The sequence below is a fragment of the Tupaia chinensis genome, unplaced genomic scaffold (genome assembly GCF_000334495.1).
Source record: "Tupaia chinensis unplaced genomic scaffold, TupChi_1.0 Scaffold000360_1, whole genome shotgun sequence".
Lineage (NCBI taxonomy): Eukaryota > Metazoa > Chordata > Mammalia > Scandentia > Tupaiidae > Tupaia > Tupaia belangeri.
In genome coordinates this window covers 1,419,324-1,442,904 of record NW_006159856.1, presented here as the reverse complement: position 1 = coordinate 1,442,904, position 23,581 = coordinate 1,419,324, and the positions used below count along the sequence as shown (strand labels likewise).

At 39.5% G+C, this 23,581-nt stretch overlaps 1 protein-coding gene across 1 annotated transcript in view; it reads left to right on the top strand.

Moving 5' to 3' along the window:
* Positions 1-23,581, top strand: part of POLN (DNA polymerase nu) — a 280,130-nt gene that overhangs the window by 168,968 nt on the left and 87,581 nt on the right. Inside the window, 3 exon segments of the mRNA XM_027773586.1 lie at positions 2,805-2,862; positions 4,258-4,335; positions 5,158-5,272. Of these exon segments, the coding sequence (XP_027629387.1) occupies positions 2,805-2,862; positions 4,258-4,335; positions 5,158-5,272 (251 nt within the window).

The window sequence follows — 23,581 nt, the reverse complement described above, 5'->3', positions numbered from 1 at the left end:
TTGCCAGACAGACAGAGAGAGACATAGAGACAGAAAGCGAGAAATCACCCCCCAGTGGGGATGGTCACGCTGCAATCCCTTCTCCTCCATTCTCCTCTCGGGATCTTGGGCACACATGCACACGCACCCGGCGTGAGTTTTAAGCCACCGGGTCCGGGACGCGAACCACGGTCGACTACGTGGGAGTCCAGCGACATAGCCATTACGCTAACTGCTGGTTCCCTAGACTTCATCTCTAACAGTTCTGTTTGAGTCTTTTTTAAAGTGTGTAATTCCTCTTTTAGATCTTGCAAGAATTTCCTCACCTCCTGGAACTCATCAACTTCTTACTCCTTCCTCCTTAGCAGTTCATTGTCTCTCTTCTCTTCCAGCTCTGTTAGCTTTGCCATTATGAATGTTCTGAATTCTTTATCAGACATTTCCATGATTTCCATTGAACTGCTTGTGGATGAAGAGGAATTATTCTTTTCCCTTGGAGAAGAGGTATTTTCTTGCTTTCCCATATTTCTTGTGGTCCTGTGGTGATTTCTTGTCATCTTATGGATGGTGTGTTTCTTTCTAATTCTTGAAGTTCAGTCTCACTAGCTTGTTTGCTTGAGGCTGAGTTATCAGTAGAAAATCTTCATTTCTTTTGTACCCTGAAATACCTAGTTCACAGGAGCCATGAGGAATCTTCTTCTGAAGACTCGCCTCTCCTGCCACTGTAGCTTGTTTGCTGGAGGCTGAATTATCAGTAGAAAATCTTCATTTCTCTTGTCCCCTGAAATACCTAGTTCGCAGGAGCCATGAGGAATCTTCTTCTCACTTTTTCCTTTCTTGAACAGTTTGGCTAGAGGTTTATAAACTTTATTGGTCTGTAAACAACAAGATTTTGCCTTGGGTTTCATTGATTGTCAATGTTGATTATCTTTTGTCAAGTTTATTAATTTTAGCTCTTTATTATTTCTCCTTTACTTATATTGGGCATTATTTGCTCTTCTTTTTCTAGTTTCTGAAGGTAGAATATCAGATTAGTCACTTGAGATCTTCTTTTCTAATATAAACATTTATTGGTATAAATTTCCCTCTAAGTACCACTTTAGCTGCATCTTATAAATTTTGATACTTTGTATTTTCTTCTTTGTTTAGTTTAGCACATTTTTAAAGTTCATGACTTTTTGTTTGTTTGGTTTTTGAGAGTTTTTGCTATAAAGTACATAGGCTCACTGGAGAGACAGAGACAGAGAAAGTGAGAAATCACCCCACACATACACCCAAGGAGGGATGACTATGCTGCAATCCCTTCTCCTTCAATCTCCTCTCAGGATCTTGGGCATGCATGCATATGTGCCTGGCATGGGTTTCAAGCCTCAAGGTCTGGTACTTGAACCATGGTGAACCATGTGATAGTCCAGCAATGTAACCATTATGCCATCTGCTGATCCTATGACTTCTTTCATTCCTGACTTATTTTAATCTGCTACAGGGCACATGAGCTCACTAGAATAAGAGAGAAAGAAGGAAAATAGAAAGCACCCTCTATAAGGAACACCACAATCCCTACTCCTCCATTTCTCCCTCCTGTTGGAAAATAGTTCAATGATTCTAAAGCACCAGAATGATTTCTGTAATAGGAATTCTCATGACTTGAACAATGAAAATAGGCTATAAATCTGACTGTGACCTATTGCACATTGCCCTGATTTATAAAGGTGTGAAGGGGACCAGCAGTTTGTGTAATGGCTATGTTGCTGGACTCCCATGTAGGCAACCATGGTTCAAGTCCCCAGGTCCAGTGGCTTAAACTCACGCCAGGTGTGTGTGTGTATGTGCATGCCCAAGATCTCAAGAGAAGGGATTGTGGCATGGCCATCCCCCAGGGGGGTGGGGTAGGGTGGGTGATTTCTCGCTTTTTGCCTCTCTGTCTCTGTCTTTCTGGCAAGCACACACGCGCTATAGCGAAAACCTTCCCCCCCAAAAAAAAATATATATATACATACATACATATAGGTGTTGATGTTATGTCACTGGACTCCTATGTAGTTGGCCATGGTTTGAGTCCCAGACTTGGTGACTTAAAACTCATACTGGGTGCCTGTGCATGCGTGCCCAAGAACCCAAGAACCCAAGATGAGAATGGAGAAGGAATTGTGGTGTAACCATCGCCCCTGGGTAGTGATTTCTTGCTTTCTGTCTCTCTCTCCAGTGAGTACACATGCTCTAAAGGAAAAACCTCTCAAAAGAATAGAAAAAAAAAAAAAGAAAGAAAGGGAGAAAGAAATTGTTTTCAGGCCAGCAGGTGGCGTGGAGGTAATGGAGGCTGGATCCTACATGACTAATTTCATGGAGAGATAGACAGAAAATCTGTCTTGGACTCAGCAGCTTAAAAGTCATGCTGAGTGCAGAACCAGCAGTTAGCGTAATGGCTATGGCACTGAACTCCCACATAGTTGACTGCGGTTCGAGTCCCGGACCTAGTGGCTTAAAGCTCACGCCGGGCACGTGTGTGTGCGTGCCCAAGATCCTGAGAGGAGAATGGAGGAGAAAGGATTGCGGCGTGACCATCTGCCCTGGGAGGTGATTTCTCGCTTTCTGTCTCTATGTCTCTGTCTGTCTGGTGAGTGCACGCACCCTATAGTGAAAACCTCTCAAAAAAAAAATATTAATATGCTTATGCATGATATAGTGCCATTACTTATTTTGTTAATGTCTAATAAAATGTGAAAGTAATTTAAAATGTAAAAGTATTTTAAAACACTCTTAAATGATACAGATTAAATTAAGAGTAGATATTTCAAGTAAAGCTATTCTCTTATTATTAACAGAATATCCAAGGTATCTCCAAACACCCAATTCAGATTACTAAACCTCAAAATTTTAAAGGTAACTCATTGTTTCTACTTTGCTAAAATCTTGGGTAACATTTCTTTTGAAAATCTGTGTTTATAATTGTTTTTCTGTAATAACTAACTGCTTCGCTTTCTTACAGTTCTCCTCTGTATTTGCAATATCGGGATTTAAAAATACATTGAAAAAAAGCTAAAATGATATGGTACATATCAGTTTACGAGTTAAAATAGATGATAATTATACAAGGAAAGTAGCTCTCCTCCTACCACCTCTCCCCCACCAACTTCCCAATAAAGAAAAAAACAAATAAGCATACAATAGCTTTGACTTTTAATAATATCTTAAATGACTGGAAATGTTTATAAAAAAGCACACTAACACTTTTCTTTCTTTTAAGCTATTGCACTGTAATACTGGTGGTCATATTTTTTCAAATCTGAGGAAATTAGCATTCTAATGTCTTTTCCAATAGACTTCTGCATTCCTGGTGGTGCTGCCCCTTTTACTTTGGGCACTGCTGCACCAGGAGGTCATCACAGAGTAGTGAGGCACATTAAGCAGTCCCTTTTGAAATATTTTAATCATACTTCATTTCAATGTGATCAACAGAAACTGTGTCTCCTACTGCCCTTTTAAATGTCTGCAGTGGAAAAATCATAGCTGTGCCTCCCCATGAAGATCTAACCAGTGAGACTCAGAGAGTCCCAAGATTGCTTTTATTGGAATGCATTCAATTGTCAATATTTGACTTTTTCTTTTCTTTATGAAGAATTCTAGATAGAACAGATAATTTTAATATCAGATAACCTAGTTAACTTTGGGCTTCTATTTTAAAAATTGTTTTTTACATTCAATCACTGTGTATCATTACAGCATACCAAATGAATTTTCCCATCATGAGTACTCTGTATATTAGGTCAGTCAAAGATATTACCATACACATGATCATCAACAGATAATTTTCCATTTTTGTGTCCTTTAAATGTTTTACTTCAGTAGTAATGTTATTTTAAAATTACATTAATAAAAATATTCATAAAAATAAAAAAATTAGACTCTTGATGTTAGAATGGTATGAAAATAATTTGGGAGCCAGCTAGTGGTGTGGTGGTTAAGAAGGCTGGGTTCCATATGACTGACTAGATGGTTCAAATCTTGGACCCAGCAGCTTGCGAAACATGCTGGGCATGTGGACTCGTGTGCCCAAAATCCCAAAAGGAGAAATGGAGGGGTTTGTGGGGTGACCATCCTCCATAGGGGGTGCTTTCTTGCTTTCTCACTTTCTCTCTCTCTGTCTCTGTCTCTCCCCAGCAAGCACATGTACCCTCTAGCAAATTAAAATAATAATAATAGTAATTTTGTATTGACGTTTAACTATGAGTCAATTCATAAACAAATTTACCAAGTGGTCTTGAAATAACAATTCAGGTAAAGAAGATGAGATTCTCACAATCTGTCCGAGGTCCATGTTTGTGTCATCCAAAGGCCACCTCTTTCTAGCAGCAGGTACGTGCAAGCAACAGTAGAGAAATGCAGTGTGCCACTGTAGCTCACTTGCTGCCTTTTAATATGGTACAAATATTTAGAAATTGACAATTCAAATAAATTCTAAATCTAAAGGCAAAATTTTTTACAAAACAAATTATTTCTTATGTATAGTGGATAACAACAGGTGTTCGCTTCCAGGGTCTCTTCATCCCACTCAGTCTGCCCTTCTTCTCTCCGTCTTCATCATTCACTCCTCTCCGTTCCCCAGATAGCACCTTTGCTTTGTCCCTCACCTGCTCTGTACTTTCCTTCAATGTTACTTTCCCAACGAGGACTATAAATAAGGTAACTGATGATCCTATTCATTACAGCAACTTCTCTCCACACCCACTCCTAAACCTCCTTACCTCGATTATCTCCTACCTTAAGCAATCTTTTCCACTTCATTTCTCACCTTCTAATATACCAAATAACTTATGTAAATGGTCTGTCTCCCCCTTCTGGAATGTAAGCTCCATAGAGGAAAGGAATTTTATCACTAACCTATCCCAAGCACAGAGCCTGGCACATAGTGGGCCCTTTCTAAATTTTGACATACAAAACGAATGAATGAACAAATGTATGAATGTCTCCCACCTGGAGGCATGCTGGCCTTATAGGAGGTAGAAGTCTCTTGGACTTGAAGGCTTGGGAATGACCAATGGTACTGAGGCCAGTGGACCCCAGCAGATGGGGTGTGGGGATGTGACCTTGATGCCACAGAAAGAAGGGAAGCCTGAGGGTTGGAGAAACCAAGGGGACATCACTGGTAAATTCTGAGTTAAATTCTCTTTCGAACAGATTTTTCACAGATTGAATTACGCATTCTTGCACATTTATCTGGGGATCCAGAACTTTTGAAGTTATTCCAGGAATCTGAAAGAGATGATGTATTTTCTACCCTGACTTCACAGTGGTAAGATATATGAGCTCACAATATTATCAGATCTGCAGGAATGACAACATGATTCTGAAAGCCTGAAGTTATACCAAGGCTGTTTTCATAAGAAAGAAATTAATTTTTTCTGAAAGTTAATCATTTTAAAAAGAAGAGTAGATAACTAGAATGCCAAGAGTTTTCTAATTATGAAAGAACTGATGGCTCTTCACGACTAAAGAAGTCAATCATTAGCGAATGTAATAGAAATATTGGGAAAATAACAAATGCAAGTCATGGGCCCCTCCAGATGAGTGCCAAAGGGAGTAGACAGCTTGCCTCTTGCAGAGGAAAGAAAATATTCTCACATGCCTCTCGCACCCCTGTCAGTGGGACTAGGAGCACTTTGGGCTGTAGGTGACAGTCCATGCCCAAGTAGCTTATGTTCTGAGAATTCCAGAAGCAGACAGCCATGGGTTTTGTTAGCCAGCTCAACAGGGTCATCAGAGGACCATCCTTCTTGCTGCATCATTATTCTTAGGATGCTGGCTTTCTCCCACTGGTAGATACTTTCTGCTAGCAGGATGGAGAGGACAGGTGCAGGGCTACCCTCTCCATTGTTCCTCTCATCAGGAAAATCAAGGTGGTTCTCAGAGCCCACTGCAGACAATATTCAACCCTACTTTGCAGAGTTGAGTCCTGCAAAGGAGGACTCCAGCTCCCCAGCTGCCAAGGAGGCAGGCAGTTACCTGCTGGATAAAAAGAGGAGCAGATGATTGTCATTGGCTTAGATAGTCATAGGTTTTCACCTGAGTAGGGTACAGCACTGCCTAGACACAATCAGGATTCTGCTGTAAGAGGACGAAATTGGGGGGAGGGGGCGGGGTGAAAGTTGGAAGGTCACTGAGACTGCATCACAGTCCCCTCCTTCTGCAGTAGCAGAGGCCACCTTCTTCTCATCAGGTCTTCCCCTCATGCTGCTCCCCCTGTGAGCTGCCCTCCCCACCCACCTCTTCTTCTGTTACCTGCTCACCCTCAGAAGTCACTGTAGAGATGTCTGTTTCAAAAAGCTGCCCCTTGCCCCGTACTACAGCGGTTTCCATGTTCTCAAGCCCTCTGCACTTTCTTCCTCATGAACTCATCTGTGTTGTCTTTGCTGCCTTTCTGAAGGTGAGTGAACTCTTTTTTTTTTTCCAGAGAGCTTTTTTTGCTATAGGGTGAGTGTACTCGCCAGAAAGAGAGACAGAGAGACAGAAAGTGAAAAATCACCCCCCAGGGGAGATGGCCATACCACAATCCCTTCTTCTCCATTCTCCAGCATGAGTTTAAGCCACCGGGTCCGAGACTCAAACCGCAGTCGACTACATGGGAGTCCAGCGACATTGCCATTATGCCAATGGCTGGTCCCAAGGTGAGTGAACTCTTTAAGAGCAACCCTCTGAATTCCTTCCTGCCCTAGTAGTGTTCCTCACTCCAGCCTCCCTAGCTAGTCTTCTCTTTTTCTTTATAGAGATTTTTAGGGTACATGTAATCACCAGAGAGAGAGAAAGCAAGAAAACACTCCCCAGGAGGGATGGCCACACCACAGTCCCTTCTCTTCCATTATCCTCCTGGGATTTTGGGCACACATGTACATGTGCTCAGCGTGAGTTTTAAGCCACTGGGTCCAGGACTCAAACCACAGTCGACCACATGGGAGTCCAGCAACACAACCATTATGCCATCTGCTGGTCCCCCTGGCTGGTCTTGATATATAAATTACCTTTCTTGCTCTCTGGAACCTTTACTTCTCTTGGGCTCAGCAAATTCATTCTCCAAATATCCATGTGTCTCATTCTCTCACCTCATCTAAGAAAGAAATTAGGGGACCAGCAGTTAGTGTAATGGCTATGTTGCTGGACTCCCACATAGTCAACCGTGGTTCGCGTCCGAGACCCGGTGGCTTAAAACTCACGCCGGGCACATGTGCGTGCGTGCCCAAGATCCCGAGAGGAGAATGGAGGAGAAGGGATTGCGACGTGGCCATACCCCCTGGGGGGTGATTTCTTGCTTTCTGTCTCTCCATCTCTCTCTGTCTGGCACGTGCCCTATAGCAAAAACCTCTCCAAAAAAAAGAAAGAAAGAAAGAAAGCGGGATTGAGGGGAGACCTTCACCTAGGTCTAGTCAGACTGTGATTCCCTTCTCCGCAGCCCTCCAGCTTGACAGGATCTTGAGCATGTGTGCATCCAGTGTATTTCAGGTTCATCAAGCTGGGTATCTGCACCCACAGTCCACTACATGATGCCTAACACTGCAGTTTAGTATGCTACCAACTGTACCACCAAGGCTAGGTAGGCTTCGTTCTTTACTTCCCAGGGTACTCTGCTCCTCTCTTAATCTCAAAAGAGACCTGCTTAGTTAAATGACCGAGTAGAGGGCCTCGGATGTAAACTCCCAAGCTCCCTTCTACTCTGCCTTAGTGTCTTTACATGTTCTCCTCTACTCTTCTAAAACTCCTGTCTCAAAGGAGAAAGTATCCTGCATTACCAAGATCAGGATTATAATTGCACACTGCATAGTAAGTATCACTTTCAGACATTGGTGTGAATGTCTCCTCTAGAATTGTGCAGTACACAACCTGCATGACCTTACATGGCAGATTTTACCCATATTCTCTCTTTTTCCTATTTTTTGATCTGACAATGTTAGTATGTCTTTGTTGACTTCTCCATCCCCCTCTACTGAAATTAAAAAAGAAAAAGAAAAAAAAAACTGCTTAAGGTTGTCCTAAAGAAAGAAATCCTATCTTCATACTGGCTAAAGACCTCATTTATTGTTCAGGTACAACAAAATCTACACTTAACTCCCTATACTTTCACACTTTCAGCTCATTTTTCTTTTTTAAAATTTTTACTTTTTTTTTTCAGTAGAGAACTTTACAGTCTTTTGTCTATTAAATGTTTTTTCACTTTGCCCTTCCCACTCACTCTCTAGCACTTGCTCTCTAACACCTACTCCCCTCTCTTATAGTCTCTGGTATCAACACTTACCCTTTTTACTCCCATATCTTTGGACAGTTCAATTTCTGCTGTAGAATACAGATATTCAGTACATATTAAGTGGGGATATACAGTGCATATCTTTCAAAGCCTGGCTCACAAAGCTTACATTAAGTCCTCTATATTCATCCACTTTGAATCAAACGATAGGGTCTCATATTTCTTATAGCTAAGAAATATTCCATAATATATATGTGCCACAGTTTTTAATCTAGTTATCACTTTTTGGACACTTTGGACATAGGTCTTTGCAATAGTGAATAATGATGCAAAAAAACACAAATGTACAAGTGTCTTTCCAACTAAATGTTTTCGTATTCTTTGGATAAATACCAAGGAGTAAGATTACTGGGTCATATAGTAGTTCTATTTGTAGGTTTTTGAGGAAACACATTTTGTTTTCCACAGAGCTTGTACTAGTATATATTCCCACCAACGGTGTTACGAGGGTTCCCTTTTAACCACAGCCTAGCCAACACTTGTCGTTCTTTATTTTTTTGATCCTAGCCATTCTAACTGGGGCTAAATAATAGCTCATTGTAGTTTTAATTTGCATTTCCCTTATGATAAGAGACTTTGAACATTTTTGTATACCTTTTGGCCATTCATAAGTCTTTCTTGGAGAGTTGTCTATTCAGTTCATTTGCCCATTTTTAATTTTATTATTTATTTCTTCATAAGTGTGTGTCCCAACCCGGGGGACAGTCGAACAGGTTCCCTGGGGGAGGGAGTGAGAGATGGGACAAACACACACACAATACAAGGTGCTCATCAAGTCTTCTTCTTCCGTTTATTGAGGAAAAAGGCGAGTTATATACAGCTGGTGGGCACCAATTGGTTGCCCGAAATGCAAATGAGATAGAACAGCATGAACCAATCATTGGTGTGGGTGGATCTCTCCGGTTGCCTAGAAACCCAACTGCGCCCCTCAGGGAAAACAGTTGGTCACATGATTTCTGAGAAATGGTTTGCTCAGTGAGGAAGTGAAGCCTAATGGTTTCCAAGATGGTGGATAGCTCAAGATGGCGGATAGCTCAAGGTGGCTTCCGTATGCAGTGCCCTCCACAGGTGTGCTGCTTCAGTTTCCTATATATTCTGGTTATCATCTATCCCTTGTCTGAGAAATAATGTAAAAATATTTTCTCCCAATCTGAGGGTTGTAATTTCACTCTAATTGTTATTTCCTTTGCTCTGAGGAAGCTCTTAATGTGAAGTAATCCCACTTGTCTACTTTTGGGATTATCGCCTAAACTTTAGGGATCTTATTTAAGAAATCTTTGCCCACTCCAGTGGTTTCAAGAGTTTTCCCTTAGGGCTGGCATGTGACATAGTGGTTAAGAGCAATGGACTCCCACCTAGCCAACCATGGTTTGAGTTCCAGACCTGGTGGCTTGCTTTCTCACTTTCTCTCTCTCTCACTCTGTCCCTTGCTGGTCAAATTAAAATAAATAAATAAATAGGATTGAATAAAATAATTATTTTTTATTAAATACCTTTCTCTTAGTTTTCTACCTGTAGTTTTATAGTTTGAGAGTTTACTTTCAAATCTTGGATCCATTTTTAGTTCATTCTTGTTCATTGTGAGAGGCAGGGATCCAATTTCATTTTTCTGCAGGTGGATATTCAGTTCTTCCAGAACTATTTGCTGAAAAGACTTTCTTTTCTCCATTGCATTGTCTTATACTCTTTATCAAAATAACATACTTAATGGGGAAAAGCTGATTACTTTCCCACTAAAAACTGAAACAAGATAAGGCTGCCCACTTTCTCCACTCTCTTTCAACATAGTGTTGGAAGTCCTAGCCAATGCAATCAAACAAGAGAGCAAAATGAAAGACATTCAGAAAGAAAAAGAAGATAAACTGTCCCTATGATATGAGTTTGTACATAGAAGACCCAAAGTAATCCATGAAAAAACACCTAGAAGTAATAAATGAGTCCAATAATGTAGCAGGATACAAAATCAATATACAAAAATCTGTAGCATTTTTATATACCAACAATGAATAGACTGAGACAGAATCGAAGAAAGCAATCCCATTTATAATAGTCACAAAATGTGTAAGATACTTAGGAATAAACCTGACCAAAGAAAGATCTCTACAAGGAAAACTATGAAAAACTGAAAAAATAAATTGATTATATTATTTAAAAACTGAAAAGATATCCTGTGTTCTTGGATTGGAAGAATCAATATAATGAAAATGTCAGTTCTATTCAAGTTAATTTATATATTTAATGTGATTCCAATCAAATTGCCAGTGACATTCTTCACAGAAGTTGAAAAAAATTATAATAAAATTTGTCTGGAATCACAAAAAAAAAAAACAAAAAAACCCTCTATTGCCAAAGCTATAGTATGAAAATAGAATAAAGTAAAAGGCATCTCACACCCAATTTCAAAATATAGTACAAAGCAGTGATAATCAAAAGAGCATAATACTGGCACAAGAATAGACACATAAACCAATGGAACAGAATAGAGAACCCAGAAATAAACTCCAAATAATTTTTGGTTTTAAAATTTTTTTCAAATTTTTTATTTGTTGTCAGAGGGTACATGTACTTGCCAGTGAGACAGAGAAAGGGAAAGGGAGAAAGCACCCCTCATCGGGGCAGGGTCATGCCACAGTGTCTTTTCCTCTGTTTTTCCATCTCCATCTATGGGATTTTGAGCATGGAAGTACATATGCCCATGTTTTTTAAGCTTTTAGGGACTTGAACCACGCTTAGCCATGTGGGATCTGACTCCCTTAACCAATAGGCTATGGGGCTGGCCTACGTGCTTTTGTTGTTGTTGCTGTTGTTGGAGAGGTTTTCGCTATAGGGCGCGTGTGCTCACCAGACAGACAGAGACGTAAAGACAGAAAGTGAGAAATCACCCCCCAGGGGGGATGGTCACGCCTCAATCCCTTTTCCTCCATTCTCCTCTCAGGATCTTGGGCATGCACGCACACGCGCCCGGTGTGAGTTTTAAGCCACCAGGTCTGGGACGTGAACCACGGTCGACTATGTGGGAGTCCAACGACATAGCCATTATGCTAACTGCTGGTTCCCAGGCCTACTTGCTTTTTAAAACACATTATCCTTTTACCTGTTTAGGCTTTTCTTTCCATTTGAAGCCTAAAGCTTCTCATATCTAAGACAATACTTGTCTTTCTTCAGGGTGCAGTTGACCCTAAGGACCAAGGGCAACAACAGTAGGCAAGGACCTAATCTCTCAGCAAGGGAAGGCAGGATCAAAGGCTGTATGAGGTCTTTGTTGACATGCAGCAATATTTAGCCTGGCATCTATTACATCCCAGTGCTTTCTTCTGGTCTCTGTACACACCAGTTTTGGGGAAATACCTTTCTCCTAGGAATTTACTATATTTTTTAAAGATTAAGATATAATTCACAGAATATAAAATATATCCTTTCAGAATTAAAATTTGGTGGTTTTAAACGTGTATAAGGTTGGACAGCACTGTCTAACTTCAGAACATTTCCACTACCCCAAAAAGAAACTCCATACCCATTAATCACCACATCTATTTTTCTCTTCCCCTCCCCCAGTCCCTGGAAACCACTAATTTACTTTCTTTCTCTGTAGATTTGACTGATCTGGACATTTTACATAAAATGTGATATCATTTTATGCCATATAACATGGGGCCTTTTATGACTAGCTTCTTTCACTGGACATAATTTTTTCAAGGTTTATCCACATTATAGGAGGTAACAGTACTTTATTCCTTTTTATGGCTAAAAATATTCTATTATAAGGAATAATTTATTCAAGGGACCAGCAGATGGTGTAATGGTTGTCTCTGGACTCCCACGTAGTCTACCATGGTTGGAGTCCCAGATCCAGGGACTTAAAACTCACGACAGGCATGTGTGTTTGTGCCCAAAATCTCAAGAGGAAAATGGAAGAGAAGGCATTTCAGTGTGGCCATCTCCCCCCCAGGGGGGGGTGGGGATTTCTCACTTTCTGTTTCTCTGGCAGGTGCACACACCTTATAGCAAAAATCTCTCTCAAAAAAATTTTTTAAAGGAATAATATATTCAATATATTTCAGTTAGATAAGTAAATGTTTCATGTATTAATATTTATACATTCACCAGTGGGTGGACATATGGATTGTTTCCACTTTTGGGCTATTGTAGTAGCATGTTGAGAATATATGTATACAAGTTTTTGCATGGACTTTTATTTCTTAAGGATTTTTGCCTTAGGGTGCATGTGTTTGCTAGAGAAAGAGACAGAGAAACAGTGAGAGGGAAAGTGAAAAATTACCTACCAGAGGGGATGGCCACACCACAATCCCTTTCCTCCATTTTCCTCCTGGAATTTTGAGCCCACACACACACACACACACACACGAGTGTGATTTTCAAGTGGCTGAGTCCAGCACTCAAACAAGTCAGCCATGTGGGAGTTTAGCTACCTTAACCACCATACCACCTGCTGGCCCTATATGGATTTGTTTTCATTTATCTTGGGTATATACCTAGGGGAAGAATTGCTGGATCATATAATAATTCTGTATTAACTATTTTTACCATGGTAAAATATCTATCACATAAAATTTATTATCTTAATCATTTTAAAATGTATGATTTAGTGGCAACTATGCTTAACTGTTTTAGATACTGATAAACAATTGCAACATTTTACACTCCTACAAGTAGGGTAAGGGAACCAATTTCTCTACCTTCTCACCAATACTTTGACTATCTTTTTGATTCTAGCCATACGAGTGGATATTAAATGGTATCTCATTGTGGCATTTTTGTTTTGTTTTAATGCCAGAGGGCATCTCTGCATGGGTAAGAGAGAAAAGAAGTACTTCCCAATGAGACCAAATCATGCCACAATCCTTTTTTCTCCAATTTTCCATCCAGCAGGATTCTAGGAACACATGTGCATTGCACCAGCTAGAACTTGAAAACTGGTCAGCCATGTGGGATCTGACTTCCTCTATGCAATGCTAAACTGCTATGCTACAGGGCCAGCCTCATTATAGCTTGATTAGAATTTCCCTAATGACTATTGTTATTGAGCATCTTGTCATGTGCTCACCATGTATTCCTTATCTTTGTGTCTTTCCCCTTCTCTTCATCTTTAACACTAGTGCACACTGGGGTGTTTTGTTTGCCCTCCTTTCTCTGTATATTTTCTCCCAGGTGTTCTTTCTTCTCACTTTCCTTTTAGTTAGGATATAAGATAATAAAGAATTTTAGAAGCATGTCGTAGATTGAATAACACCACTGTCCTCTCTCCAGTGGTATGAGATGTCTTAGAAGATGATTTTTTTAGGCAGAAGGAATATTTTGTTTCTTTGGTTAACTCTTCATCTTTGTTGCCATCTTAGTGCTGATATGGGATAAGTACCCTGAATTAGGCACTGTTATAGTGCGTGAGAGACTCTCTCTGTGATTCAAGATGAACACTTGTGTATTGATTGTAAGCATAGTCTCTTGTTCACCAGGCCCAAAGCTACTCTAGCTATTCTTTTTTTTTTTTGGAGAGGTCTTTGGTATAGGGCGCTTGCACTCACCAGACAGACAGAAAGAGACAGAAAGAGAGAAGTCACCCCCCAGGAGGGATGACCACACTGCAATCCCTTCTCCATTCTCCTCTCAGGATCTTGGGCATGCATGCACACGCGCCTGGCGTGAGTTTAAGCCACCAGGTCCGGGACTCGAACCACGGTCGACTACGTGGGACTCCAGCGACATAGCCATTACACTAACTGCTGGTCCCTACTCTAGCTATTCTAACCAAGAATTACAGCAAAACATCTTGGTCAAAGTAGTGGACAAAAAATTCAGCTATAGGAGTACCAAATGCTTGCACTAAATATAAGAAATAAATGCTTGTGTTAGAAATCAGGAAAGATCACGACTCAGTAATTTAAGTTTCTATCTCAAGAAATTTGAAAAAGAAGAGAAAAATAAACCCAAAGCAAACTGAAGATACTAAATATTAAAAATGAAAATAGAAATTAATGAAATTGAAAATAGGAAAACAAAAAAAATGAAACAAAAGCCAATTCTTTGAAAAATCAATTAAGTTAATAAACTCTAGTAAGACTAACAAAAATTAAAAAGAGATCATACAAATCATCAATATCAGGAATGGAATAGGTAATGCCAATATAAATCCTATAGACATCAGAATAATAAGGGAAGGGCCAGTAGGTGATACAGTGGTTAAGGTGTTGTACTCCCATAATGACTGACCACAGTTCAAGTTCAGACCTGGTGGCTTGAAAATCACACTGAGTACATGTACATGAATGCCTGAAATCCTGAGAGAAGAATGCAGGAGAAAGGATTACAACATGGCCATCTACCCTGAAAGTGGTTTCTCACTTTCCTTCTCTTTGTCTCTCTCCAGTGAGTGTACATGTCCTATGACAAAAACCTTTAAAATAATAATAATAATAATAATAATAATAATGAAATCCAGTGAACAAATTTATTTTTAAAATTCATCAGGTGAGAAGAAATGGACCAGTTTCTTGACCCAAAACCACAAATTACCAAAACCAGAGGAAATAGATAACATGAATATTTCTATGACTATTTTAAAAATTGAACTTATAACTTAAAAGTTCCTGAAAAGTATATTCCCATACTCAGAGGGCTTCACTGGAGAATTTTACCAAGCACCTCAAGAAAAATTAACACCAATTTTATGTAACCTCTTCCCATCCAAAAATAGAAAAGGTAGAAAAAGAAGGATCACTTTTCAATGCATTCTACGAAGCCAATACTAACCCTGATACTAAAACCAGACAAAGAGAGTTAAGAAAAGGTAAAAGCAAAAAGTAAAAGTAATAAAACCTTATAGACTGATATCATTCATGAATTTAGACACAAAGAAAAACTAAAAAAAAAAAAGAAAAAGAAAAAAATTAGCAAACCAGATCCAAAAATACATAAAAAACAATTATACACCATGTCCAAGTAAAATTTATGCCAGGGATGCAAGGCTGGTTTGACATTCAAAAATCTGTGGGGCTCGTCCTGTAGCCTAGTGGTTAAGGGAGCTGGATCCCATATGGCCAGCCATGGTTTGGATACTGGCCTCAGTGATTGAAAAGCATGCTGGATATGTGTGCCCCTGTGAGGCACCACTGACCCCAGTCAGTCTCAGTTAAGGCCACAGACCACCCCCAAACAACTTTTCCCATCTTGTTTTATTCGTAGCTGGTAGCAGAATGGAAGTGCCCCAGGGCAGTGACCTTTTTTTTTTTCCTAGAGAGATGTTTGCTATAGAGCATATGTGTTCACTGGAGAGACAAAAGAACAGAGAGAAAGTGAGAAATCACCCCGGGGGGGGAAGGGGTGGCAGGGGGGGGGTTGGCCATACCATAGTCCCTTCTCCTTCGTTCTACTCTTGGGATTTTAGGCATGCATGCCCATATGCCTGGCATGATTTTCCAGCTACCAGGTCCAGGACTTGAACCATAGCCATGTGAGAATCCATCCCCTTAACCACCACACCACCTGCTGGCCCTGCCAACAATGTATTTTTAGTAGGTGAAAGGCTGAATGCTTTTCTTCTAAGGTGAGAAACAACTTATTAAATATTGATGTTCTAGCCACTGCATAAGAAAAAGTAATAAATGGCAGATATATACTGAAAGAAATTTTTAAAAAAGGAAAGAAAGAAATAAAACTCTTTATTTGCAGATACATGCAGATAAATGATTGCCTACATATAGTATCTCAAGGAATATAAAAAGAAAACCTTTCGGGGCCAGCAGGTGGTGTGGAGATTAAGGTGGCTGGATCCCATATGGCTAACTACACAGTTCAAGTCCCAAATCTGATAGCTACAAAATCATGCCAGGCCCACATTTGTATGTGCCCAAAATCCTAAGAGGAGAATGGAAGAAGGGGGATTGCAGTGGGACCCACTTCCCTGGGGAGTGATATCTCACTTTCTTTCTCACTCTCTGTCTTTCTCTGTCTGGAGAGCTCATAGGCAAATTTTTAACTCCCATAACTAATAAATGAGTTCAGTAAGTCAAAATACCCAAAATCAACATACAAAAACCAATTAACATTTCTGTAAACTAATAATGAACATGCAGAGATAGAAATTTAAAACACATACCATTTATAATCACTGTAAAGATAATGAAATGCCTAATATTCAGTTAACAAAATGTATACAGGATTTGTATGCCTAAAATTACAAAATGCTGAAGAGAATAAAAATATCTAATAAATTGAGAAGGCTCACCCACTGTGTCACAGCAAAGTACAGTACTTTGTAAGGCTGGAAGCCATATGGCCAAATGCAGATTCAGAGCCCCAGGTTGGTCTAAAAATGCCAGGTGAGCACACAGGCTCCCAGGATTCTGACGAGCTGGAGGGCTGAGGAAAGATGACAGTGTGATGGGATCCTATTGAGGGTAGCTCTCTCTCTCTCTATCTCCTGTATATATGCACACACATACTCTAAGATAGATATAAAAAATCTATCTTTAATAAATTGAGAGACCGCCCATGTTCACAGTGTGATAGACTCAACATACAAGGATGTTGTTTCTCCTTAAATTGATCTACAGGTTTATGAGCCAACAAGTGGCATAATTGTTAAGGCACTAGATTCCAACCAGGCCACCACGGTTCAAGTCCCGGACCTGGTGGCTTGAAAATTATGCCAGGTGTGTGTGCATGTGTGCCCATAATCCCAAGAAGAGAGTAGAGGAGAAGGGATTGCAGCATGGCCATCCCCCCTAGGGGGTGATTTCTCATCCCTCCTCTCACTGTTTCTCTCATGAGCACACAAGCCCTATGACAAAAACCTAAAAAAAAGAAAAAAAAATAGTTCTATAGATTTATAATGCAATTCCTATTAAAACCCAAACAAGGTTTTTGCTGACATAGACAAACTTATTCTAAAATGTATCTGAAGAGGCACAGGTCCTATATTAACTAAAATAATCTTTTTTTTTTTTTTTTTGCTATAGGGCACGTACACTCGCCAGACAGACAGAGAGAGACAGAAAGACAGAAAGCAAGAAATCACCCCCCAGGGGAGATGGCCACGCTGCAATCTCTTCTCCTGCTGGCCCTGCCAACAATGTATTTTTAGTAGGTGAAAGGCTGAATGCTTTTCTTCTAAGGTGAGAAACAACTTATTAAATATTGATGTTCTAGCCACTGCATAAGAAAAAGTAATAAATGGCAGATATATACTGAAAGAAATTTTTAAAAAAGGAAAGAAAGAAATAAAACTCTTTATTTGCAGATACATGCAGATAAATGATTGCCTACATATAGTATCTCAAGGAATATAAAAAGAAAACCTTTCGGGGCCAGCAGGTGGTGTGGAGATTAAGGTGGCTGGATCCCATATGGCTAACTACACAGTTCAAGTCCCAAATCTGATAGCTACAAAATCATGCCAGGCCCACATTTGTATGTGCCCAAAATCCTAAGAGGAGAATGGAAGAAGGGGGATTGCAGTGGGACCCACTTCCCTGGGGAGTGATATCTCACTTTCTTTCTCACTCTCTGTCTTTCTCTGTCTGGAGAGCTCATAGGCAAATTTTTAACTCCCATAACTAATAAATGAGTTCAGTAAGTCAAAATACCCAAAATCAACATACAAAAACCAATTAACATTTCTGTAAACTAATAATGAACATGCAGAGATAGAAATTTAAAACACATACCATTTATAATCACTGTAAAGATAATGAAATGCCTAATATTCAGTTAACAAAATGTATACAGGATTTGTATGCCTAAAATTACAAAATGCTGAAGAGAATAAAAATATCTAATAAATTGAGAAGGCTCACCCACTGTGTCACAGCAAAGTACAGTACTTTGTAAGGCTGGAAGCCATATGGCCAAATGCAGATTCAGAGCCCCAGGTTGGTCTAAAAATGCCAGGTGAGCACACAGGCTCCCAGGATTCTGACGAGCTGGAGGGCTGAGGAAAGATGACAGTGTGATGGGATCCTATTGAGGGTAGCTCTCTCTCTCTCTATCTCCTGTATATATGCACACACATACTCTAAGATAGATATAAAAAATCTATCTTTAATAAATTGAGAGACCGCCCATGTTCACAGTGTGATAGACTCAACATACAAGGATGTTGTTTCTCCTTAAATTGATCTACAGGTTTATGAGCCAACAAGTGGCATAATTGTTAAGGCACTAGATTCCAACCAGGCCACCACGGTTCAAGTCCCGGACCTGGTGGCTTGAAAATTATGCCAGGTGTGTGTGCATGTGTGCCCATAATCCCAAGAAGAGAGTAGAGGAGAAGGGATTGCAGCATGGCCATCCCCCCTAGGGGGTGATTTCTCATCCCTCCTCTCACTGTTTCTCTCATGAGCACACAAGCCCTATGACAAAAACCTAAAAAAAAGAAAAAAAAATAGTTCTATAGATTTATAATGCAATTCCTATTAAAACCCAAACAAGGTTTTTGCTGACATAGACAAACTTATTCTAAAATGTATCTGAAGAGGCACAGGTCCTATATTAACTAAAATAATCTTTTTTTTTTTTTTTTTGCTATAGGGCACGTACACTCGCCAGACAGACAGAGAGAGACAGAAAGACAGAAAGCAAGAAATCACCCCCCAGGGGAGATGGCCACGCTGCAATCTCTTCTCCTCTATTCTCCTCTTGGGATCTTGGGCATGCACGCACACACGCCCGGCGTGAGTTTTAAGCCACCGGGTCCAGGCCGTGAACCACAGTCGACTACATGGGAGTCCAACGACATAGCCATTACGCTAACTGCTGGTCCCACTAAAATAATCTTGACAAGAATAGCTTGGGAGGAAAAACTCTACCTGATAGTAAGATTACTATATCAATATGTAGTAATCAAGAAAATGTGGTGTTGGCAGAGGGATAGACACACAGGTCAACAGAGCAGGAAAGAGAAGCCAAAAATAGGGCCACAGAAATATGCTCAACTGAGTTTTGACAAAGGTATAAATTTGTCAGTCATAAAATAATTTTCTTTAAATTTGTATCGCTGATCACTTATAAAGCCAGCGTGAAAAGTTCATGTCTACATTGGATATTGTATATGACTTTCCTGCATTTTTAAATATTAGCTTGTATTAGTTCTTGAGAGAAGCTTTAAGAAGCTTTTAATATTTGCTTGATGGTTGTTTCTAATTCCCCTTCAACAGTAGTAATCCAACATTTATGACTTATACTATAATTAGTTGCTGTGGAAATGATTTTTATGTTCCAAACTGAGGACTAGAATAACACAAGGAAAAAAAAAAAAAACCTGGCTAGATCAAGTGTTTGTTAAAAGTGTTTCATGTAAATTGCATTATTGTTTGAGATAGAAAAAGCAAAAAGGCAATTCACTGTTATATTTTGAAATATTTAGTAACATTTTCAGAGAATAACAATTTCCTTGAAAACCCTTTACGATTATATGGTTATATATAAAGAAAATGGAGCTTGAAAGAAAACATAGAACTCATCTATAAAGCTACAATTGATAGATGGATGCCTGAGACCCAAGGAGCTGGCTTGGCCCCAGAAATACATGTTAGACTGTGCCAGACCCCAGAGCCTCTAACTCCAGCAAACACCAAAGGCATAGCCATTCTGCACTGTGGCGTCAAAACAGGCATCTTTCTTCACTGTAATCATCATATCTTAGGTGATTTTCTAAATGATTTACCAATTGCAGATAAATCATTCCTTACTGGCTATGCATTTAACTTAACATTTTCAGACTAAAACTTAAAAGAACTTTTCCATGGAGAATATATTTGGCTTTTGTTTTATTTTGTTTTGCTTAAGACTTATTTGGGTGCTTCTAAGATATTCTCTGATTAAAAAAACAGAAGGATAAAATAAAACTGCCTTATTTGTAGACCACATGGTTATCTATGTAGAAAAACCCAAGGAATGTACAAAAAAGTATAAGTAATTATGGTGGACAGCATTGGTGAGGCAAGTGTGGTAGACAGTGTTATTTTCTGCAGCTGTACATCAGGGGAAATGGTGCTTTCCTATCCAGTCAGTGTCAGACTTGGCCATGTGACTTAATAATGAAATCTGAGAAGTAATACATGCCACTCATATAGGATCTTGGGCATGCACACACTTATGCCCAGTGTGAATTTTAAGCTACCAGGTCCAGGACTCAAACTGCAGTTGACTACGTGAGAATCCAGCAACGTAACTATTACGCTGTTTGCTGGTCCCAGCACATGCCACTCTTAAGATGATACTTTAAGAAACTGTATGTGATTCCTCTTGATTTCTTTTCTCTCTATTACAACACCAGGTAATTTTTTTTATAAAGCCTGTTCCATCATCTTACATTATAAATGGTGGGCCAACCTATGATAGTATGTAGTAAGGTCAGAAATAAACTATTCTTGTGATAAGGCAAGTTAGGATTTTAGAGTGACTTATTATGGTAATATAGCCTGGCCTATTATAGTACCTACTAGAATTGGTATTGGAAGAGGTTACTACACTTAATCCTAAAATGTGGCACTGGCTCAGGGGCCTGGTGGCAGGCAGTGAGGAGATATTTCTTATAGGCCGGAGGATAGCATTTCGTAAATGATATGACTTTTGGTTAAACTGGCACTTGTAACAACTTGTAAGGTATATAATATTCCTAATGGGCTGTGGTTTAGGCAAAGATCGGTCAACAAAATGCTAAGTCATGCTTTGAATGCTGTTGTCTACATGTGATAAAGAACCATAAAAAGGGACAAAGTCAGGAAAGAATTGGCCAGTGTACAAATAGGAATGGAAAGGAATAATGAGATTCCAGAAAATTGGATCTTGTACATTTGAATATATCAATGATTTTCATCTCTAACTAGTAAAAAATAAATCTCAAAAGGCCAGTAAATAATAGCATAGGCCAATTAAAACACGCAAATCATTGTATTATTTGTTGATACATCTAAAAGAATTAAGGCGGCACCCAAAAATTCTTGTCATTGGGCATAGCTCTGAAAAAAAGAGTCAAAGTTCGTGACTCACAAACTCCTAATAAACTCAAGGTACCTGCAATGAAGCCTTGAGAGAGAATACATCTCTAAATGAATTGTGAGTATGTCTGCAGACTAATGAGGCTAACAAAGTCTAATAGGTAAGAAATTTATTACCTTTCTGAGAGCTGCACTTTCCAAAAAACTGCCAGTCCAAGCTAACGTGACTATTTGAATAAAGCAAACCTTGAGCCCAAGTATTCTATAGACAAAAAGAAGTCTGGGAAATATGCTTATCCTCAAAAGAAAAAAACAAGAATAAAAATCTGTAATTGTACAGCTTACAGACTCCAGATCCATAGAAGAGAAATTTCTGATTGTACTCATAAAGTATTTCAAATGAGTAGTGAACCAATTCAAAATAAATTGGCAGTGAAGTCCAGACCCAACCCCATCACAGATCAAATTGACTTTGCTCCCAACTCTAGTGGTTTGACATAAGAAATGATGTGTCCTTTTAGGAATTAAATATTTTTTCAATATCTACTTTTCTTTTATACATAAAAGAGGACAGGCCCCAAAGAGCATACAAGTTATGAGATCTAAGGAAATGTAAGAAAATGTGATCTATTACCCAGAGAGTAAGCAGCCAACAGAAGTCAATGAAAGAGATGGTCTAGATGTTGGAACTATCAAAAGAGACATTTTAAAAATTATGATAAAAATGTTAAAGTATCTAGATGAAATAGATATGGGTCAAGAGATAGTGAATTTTAGTAGATATGTAAAAATTATAGAAAGGAATCAGATAGATTATAAGAGATACTAAAACTGAAGAATTTATTATATTGGCTTCCCAGCAGACTATACTCACCATAGAAAAGAATCAATAAATTGAAGACAAGCGAATAGAAAGAATCCAAAAGGAGATACAAAAAGAAAAAAATGACATCCCTCTTCCAAATCCAAGGTCTATGGGACAATATCATATGAACTAAACTACATATATCTTGGCATCTCACAAACAGGAGAGAAAGAGTGAGGTAAAAGAAGTATTGGAAGGTATAATGACTGAGAACTTTCCAAATTTGCTTAAAGCATTAATCTACCTATCCAAAAAGCTCAACAAGGGATGACCAGTTGGTGCAGCACACCACCCAAGTGATGCTGGATCCAAATGGAAGATCCAGGGTTTGGTTCCCCAATTGACCAGTACATGATAGGCTTGCACACCTGTCCCGGCCCACGGGACAATCGAACAGGCTACCTGAGTGAGAGAGCAGAGGTCTGGAACCGGCGCAGCATCACAACACGGGAGCAACACAGTGTCACAACTCTGAATGGTATACAGTCGCTCATTTATTGAGGGCCAGAGAACTTTCTTATATACACAGCAGGGTGGTAATTGGTTGCCCAATATGTAAATGAAGGATATATTTTGGACCAGTAATTGATTGTTTTGTCAGGGGGTGTTAACCAGGGGGCGGAGCTTTGGGGCACATTGTTGTTGCAGACCCGATTGAGAAGCTGCTTGCAGATGTTAGCTAGATTGGGGAGCCTAGGGGCGGATTGTTTACTCTCCCCGGAACAGGGAAGTCCAGAGGTCATCGTGTGAAAGTCATTTCAGCCATTTTGGTGCATGTGGCTCTCCACATGTCCCCCTTTTCGTTTCTGGCTGGAGAGGTTGGGGGAATGAATCACAGTGTGAGACTCTGTCGAAGGTTCTTGTCTCTCTTCTTTCTGTCTCTTTCTCAAGAAGTAAACTTAGAACAAATAAACACACAAAAAAAGCAACCTCCTCAACAAACCCAAGACCATCTTGAAAACTATCAGAGGAAAGTAGACATATCATAAACAAAGGAACAGTATAAAATTATGGCTGACTTGTTACCCAAAAAAGTGGGGGCTAGAAGATAACAGAATAACAGCATAAAAGTTCTGAAACAGAGACCAGCAGAAGATATGGTGGGTGGTCCTGGGCCTGGCAGCTTGAAAATCATGCTGGCTACAGGTGCGTACATGACCAAAATCCCGAGAGGAGAATGGAGGAGAAAGGATTGAGGTGTGGTCATCCCTCCCAGGTGGTGATTTCTCACTGTCTCTTCAGTGATTGTATGTGCCCTATAGCAACAACCTAAAAAAATAAAAATTAAAAAAAAAACTCAATGGAGGATATAAAATGAGATATTTAAAAACATGTGATTCACCCAAAACAATTAAAGAAAGGAGGGTCTGAGGATATAGGGATAAAACCAAACTCAAGGTTTCCCTGTACTCTAAATCAACAATCAGTCCAGAAAACTGCAATCAACCATGTGTGTGTGTGTGTGTGTGTGTGTGTGTGTGTGTGTGT